The 5,842-nt window shown below is 45.0% G+C and overlaps 2 protein-coding genes across 4 annotated transcripts in view; both read left to right on the top strand.

Moving 5' to 3' along the window:
* Nucleotides 1-1,055: 1,055 nt before the first annotated feature.
* LOC106810446 (adenosine receptor A2a-like) lies at nt 1,056-2,045 on the top strand. The gene has a single exon (XM_014813804.1). It carries the CDS (start codon nt 1,056-1,058, stop codon nt 2,043-2,045), a length of 990 nt encoding a protein of 329 aa, XP_014669290.1.
* Nucleotides 2,046-5,277: 3,232 nt separating this feature from the next.
* LOC106810451 (Na(+)/H(+) exchanger beta-like) overlaps nt 5,278-5,842 on the top strand; it is a 23,809-nt gene continuing 23,244 nt past the window's right edge. For all 3 annotated transcript variants that reach the window (XM_014813814.1, XM_014813813.1, XM_014813812.1), the window contains exon 1: nt 5,278-5,350. In XM_014813814.1, coding sequence (XP_014669300.1) covers nt 5,349-5,350 — 2 coding nt within the window. In that variant the 5' untranslated portion in view covers nt 5,278-5,348. The remainder of the gene's footprint in view (nt 5,351-5,842) is intronic.

The raw sequence follows: 5,842 nt of genomic DNA, 5'->3' as shown, positions 1-5,842 counted from the left end.
GTCGCGTGTGTTAGTGCACGTTGCGTCGCGTGTGTTAGTGCACGTTGCGTCGCGTGTGTTAGTGCACGTTGCGTCGCGTGTGTTAGTGCGCGTCGCGTGTGTTAGTGCGCTTGACAACGGTTAGCATGAGCTACTAACAACTCATTACATCAACTGATAATGAAGTTAGGGTACATCGAGGAGGAAGAGGGGAATGTGTGGGAAAATTGATTGTAATCCGAAAATGGTCGCAAATAATCGAACGGAAATTTTCAGGTTTAATGTGTTTGAAACTATGGCACCTATGAGCAAGATATCTGCGTGTCTGCGGCTTGCGCAATTTCTCACAACCAACTAAAAGAACTCATAAACTCATAAACTAAAAAATAATAATACTAATATTGCCACAACTAATAAGAAATAACAATCAATTATTTCTAAAAAAATCACAACGGATTAGGGTGGGTAGATCAATGGTCGAGCACGCAAATAGGCGCAAGGTAAAATAGTGCAAAGTAACGTGATCAAAGAACGTTTCGGCTGCTATGACGCTACGCCGAAAGCCCGGCGCACACGTAATTTACTCAGTCAAATGGTATAGAGTTGCTTGATGCATGCGTCAGATTACTGTAAAATTACTCACGTGTGCACCGGGCTTAAGTGCAGACTTTTGTAAACGTGACCAGTAACGACGTATGAGAGTGCGCAGCCGTGACTGTCCGGTGGCGTATCGGGAGCTGTGCGCCGTATCGTTTGACGTAGCGCGATGGTCGTGGAGCGCTATTGTTGCATTTCGCACTTACGAGCATTAGATGTGCAGACCCACTGTTCGTCATATTGTCATCACCGCCACGAGGCTATTATTCATCGGCAAGCACGAGAGGAGTATTCGAAGCTCAATCTCCGCGCGAAATGCTGCACGCGCTTGTGACATGCATGTACTACATATTCTACTGGGTTAGCGCAGTTACACGAGCACTGAATCAAGAACCGAAACAGTGTGAGGAGACATTTAAAGTATACGGGTTCTAAAATACGTAATCCAAAGTTCCGAGTGTTTACAACCCGTATTCGCCATGGCTAGTTTTAACACCAGCGTGAATTGCACCGTGTCGGCAGTTACTGATGACTCCACGCGCATTGCCATCGCGGGAAGATTGATTCTGATGTCGACCATCTTTCTCCTAAACACGCTAGTTCTCGTAACGCTCGTTCGAGGACGCCACGCGGAATTCAGGGACATAAAGTACTGGTTTCTCAGGTCGCACGTGCTCTCCGACATCTTCGTCTCTCTCATCTACATCACCTTCGTGGTTCTCAAGTACAGCCAGACTTTCTGCGAGACGATTTTGGCGTGCATGGTCTCGTTCTCGTTGCTCATGTTCTCCAACCAGCTGTCGACCATGAGCCTGCTGTTTGTCAGTGTCGACCAGTACATCGCCATCGTGCATCCGCTCCGTTACAACAGGCTCGTGAGCGAGCTCTCGGCTAAGATCGCCATTTCAATCTACTTGCTGTTCTCCTTGTTCGTCGGCTTCTTGCCGTTGATCATCCGATGGGATCAGCGAGTCGATCACTTTACCGATTGCTCGGTGACTGTGTTCCCAATCGGCATCGCAGTCTTTTGGGGCATCGTGCAGCTGTACGTGCCGTGCATGCTGATGACCACCATGTATGCGCAGGTGCTGGTCGTTGCCCACCGCCACATTCGTCGGAATATGATGGAAGTGCAGCCACAGAATGTCGACGTTCATCCTGGATCGATGCCGTTGTCGATTCTAAAGGCAGAACTGAAGGTCGCCGTCACCGTTGTGATCATGCTCACGGTACTAGTCGTCTGCTGGTTGCCGTTCAATATTGTCTTCACGATGGACGTCCACAGCGGCAGGGAGTTGTACTCGATGGACTTTGTCGGTCCGCTAGCTGTCACCAATAGTCTCTTCAACCCCATACTGTATCTGATTCGTTTTTCCAAGCTGCGCAAATCTTGCATGGTCATGATTACGTTGAAATGTTCACATAATTCGCAGTCCACAGTCACTCCGAATAATATGGAATTGGAATAACAATATGGTATCTGCGTGGATTAAAGTAGACAGGGCCATGGTGAGGGGCTGGGGTCAGTCAGTCAGGCTGGATCCTCGGTCACCGGGTTCAGGAGGGTAAATTTATAAGAAAGTTTAAAGTAAACGATTTGAGATTTGAAAGGGGAAAAACTGCTAGGGAAGGAAATGCAGCAAGCCGGATTAACAGCTTAGACCTGGTAAAATGTGTGTAACCTTCGTAGGTATAATATTTTTCGTCAGTGTCGAATAGTTTCACTTCTCATATTAATCCTTTCTTTCCCTACCACCCTCTCTCCCCTCTCTCTTCCTTTCTCCCCTTCTCTCTTTCCCTCCATTTTTCTCAAACCCTCTTTCTTTTTATGTTTCTGTTTTCCCTCTCTCGCTCTCTTTCTCTCTCTCTCTCTCTCTCTCTCTCTCTCTCTCTCTCTCTACAACACTTGAATGCACATCTCGCTGTTGCAATCTTGTCGCTCCAATTTCTTCTCGAATTAAATTTTATTGTGTGGAATGAGAGTTTCGTGCTATGTGTGGCCACACCAATTCGGGGTTGTGAGAGAATATTTCGCAATGAATGAATATCGTAAAACGTGTGTAAGAAATGTCATTTTATTCTGGAATCTACTCGTGGCGTTCATTGTTATTATTTCAGTGCCTGTATTCGAGAGATATAATATGAGTATGTTGCTTCTTATTGTCACTATAGGTTTATAAATATATATATATATATATATATATATAAATATATATATTAGCGTCTTGGTTATCTGACCTCTGGTATCGGGCATTCCGTTTTATCCGACATAGTCAATCCGCGTGCTAAGCTGTACAGTGTTGAACTCCACGCGCTTAAGATTTTGCCAAATTTCTTTCTGCTTTGTCTCTTATGCCGCTTTTATACTGGGGTTTATCCCGCTTCAGGTCCGGACCTGAAGCGGGATACCCCCAGTATAAAAGGTCGAAACACCCTTAGCCCGAGCTAAAGTTATCCCGCTTCAGAAGCGGGCTAAAGTCGTGCGCAGTATAAAACGACTTATCCCGAGCTAAAGTTATCCCGCTTCAGAAGCGGGCTAAAGTCGTGCGCAGTATAAAAGCGGCATTAGTGTATCACATGCCGCAATTGATGTAGCTTCGTTTGTTTGACAGCGTAGAAATAAAATAGTTGTAGTCGTTGTAAAAATATACGTTTATACCGTGTACGCTCTGATTCTGTTTTCTTTATTCATATAATTTTATTGCTTTAGGAAAATGGCAAGTGAAAAGAGAATTGAAGTTTTTTTTAGTAATTAGAACAAAATTACTGCACCCTACTTGCTACTTACACACACACACACGCACGCACGCACGCACGCACGCACGCACGCACACACACACACACACACCGAAAAAAACAGGGCAAAGATCCTCATGGTGGTAAAACAATCGTGCGAAATAAAATCTAATAACTTGAATCATTTGTTATTATTAATTTTTTATAACTGAAATATGAGCAAAAGAAATGATTGACAATGACGACGGCAAACGAAGCGTGGCACGTACTCTCCTCCCCGCTCACGTCGGCAATAATCATAGCAAACTTCGCTATAGACACGCGACCCACACAATCGAACAGTTGCAGGCACGTGCATCACCGCCATGATAAGTAGCACGCACATCCTTTGTTCATCTGTCACGATATAGCTGGATTACATCAAGAGTCCATAATAGAAGAAAGCTTATATATTTCTATTTATAATTGTTATTATTATATGGCGCTCTTGATCACATGCGAGATGGCTGTCAGTTTCAATATAAAAATGTTTGGCTAACGCTCCATTAGGAGTGTTCCCAACTTTGATATCATTAATGATTAATGATTAATGATTAATGATTGATAATCCTAACCCTAACCCTAACCTAAATGACATTAAACCACAAACTAATATATGACCATGACCATATATATCTAATATATATATATATATATGTTATTATGACCATTAATGACATTAAAGTTGGGAACACTCCTAATGGAGTATTACCCAAATGTTTTGAGTGAGTGAGAACGACAGCAACAGCGCGTGCGTCCATTCGTGCGAGCGTGCGTGCTTGTGCGCGTGCGTGCTTGCGTACTTGCGTGTGTCCGTCCGTGAGTGTATGCGCGTGTGCGTGTCTGTGTGCGCGCGTGCGTGCGTGACTCTCCACGAATGCGGTTTTCCGTTTTCAGAGCTTATCTAACATCGGAGTTGCGGATGATCGAGGTATCGTAGATGACTAGCGCGTACGATGTACAACTGCCAACAATTCAGCCATGTCATCGTTGATCCATTCCATTAAAGGAAAACCACGTACCTAGATGTCTAGCGCGCCAGCGGGCAAAATTTACTTGCACAACGTCGGAAATCGACGTTGAAATGACGTGGAAACGGGATTGGATTAGCAAATCGAAACAACGTGGAAACGTCAACGTTAATTTAACATTGATATTTTTAACTTTTTTTCGGCGTTGATATTTCAACATTGATTCGACGTTGGAAGTTCAACTTTTGATTCAATTTGCAAATCCGTTAGGGGCAATCCGTTAGGGGATTAGGGGATTAGGTTCAATCCGCAAATCCGAGATCAGTGGCGGTCACATCAGATTTAATAGAGATCAATGGCTTACATGCAAGGTCTGCTTCCTTTTTCTGACGTGAGGTCCAGTGGCGCCCGCAGATAGAAGCACTGGAAGCACAGTGCTTCCAGTAAATTTTGGGTTAAACAATTTTGTTCCTACATTTTGTTCCTAAATCTCTCTCGCAAGACTCACCAGATTGCATCTCCAGACGTCTACCATTCAAAAATTTTCAGGTGGGGGCATGCCCCCAAACCCCCCTAGCATGCAGCGCACCTACAGCGCTTGCTTTTTATTATCACTGAGGATTTTATCCTTCTGTGCTTCTACTTTCTTAAGACCTGTGGGCGCCAGTGGTGAGGTCCCAAATCGGAATACCTAGGACGATTCAAACTGCATGCAGTGCCCCTTTGCTCACTCAGGATAGATTGAGCCCATGAGCGAGAGCGCCATCTGTCGTGGAGTTTGAGGCCGATTGCGTATCGGATTCGTCCGAGGATTGCCGAATGACTGCTGATTCTAGACGGACTCCAAACCAAACCACTCCAAACCGCGGAGGCTGTCCTTATAACAACTTGCTAATGTTACTGCGACGGCGCTTGAGTCCATCTATAAATAAATGTTTACACACGTTTTGTGGCAAGAGGCGGTATCTGGCGGTGACTGAATTCGTGTATCTGATGGTGTTTTGAGTTTGGAAACCCGAATTAAACATGTGAGTGTATTTCCTCTGAAGTTTTAGTCATCATACAAAGACTGTTAGAATCAATAACGATCAATATCGATCATTATTAGCTCAATGTCAGTAATTGGTGGGCGGGATTCTAGGGCGCCAGATTTGGCTCGAGCCGTGCGTTCACACCACTGGCAGCAAGATCAAGCCCGCACGTACAGCACACACGCGCGCCATTGACTATATATATACAACATGGTGTCGAACTCGCCGGCAGTCGCCGCCGCAGTTTCCACAACTCACCGTTTTAAATCAGTTACAACTCCCGTGTTCCTGCAGGTGACGCCACTTTCCAACTATCGTTGGAATCGCGGAACATTGCTTAACAATATACACCCGCCAATTTTGACAATCGGCCCGCCAGAATGCGCTTAAATCACAGAAATTCCTCAAATATACTTGTTAAATGATACTTAGCCTGTTATCCTGTAGCAGCCAGCCGCCGCCAACCGTTGGCGGCTTGCGCTGATTGGC

Source organism: Priapulus caudatus, unplaced genomic scaffold, assembly GCF_000485595.1.
Source record: "Priapulus caudatus unplaced genomic scaffold, Priapulus_caudatus-5.0.1 Scaffold441, whole genome shotgun sequence".
Taxonomy (NCBI): domain Eukaryota; kingdom Metazoa; phylum Priapulida; class Priapulimorpha; order Priapulimorphida; family Priapulidae; genus Priapulus; species Priapulus caudatus.
This window is presented reverse-complemented; position numbering and strand designations above follow the sequence as displayed.

Bases quoted from the DNA above. Each gene is read 5' to 3' on its own strand.
- LOC106810446 (XM_014813804.1), top strand. From the start codon at position 1,056: ATGGCTAGTTTTAACACCAGCGTGAATTGCACCGTGTCGGCAGTTACT.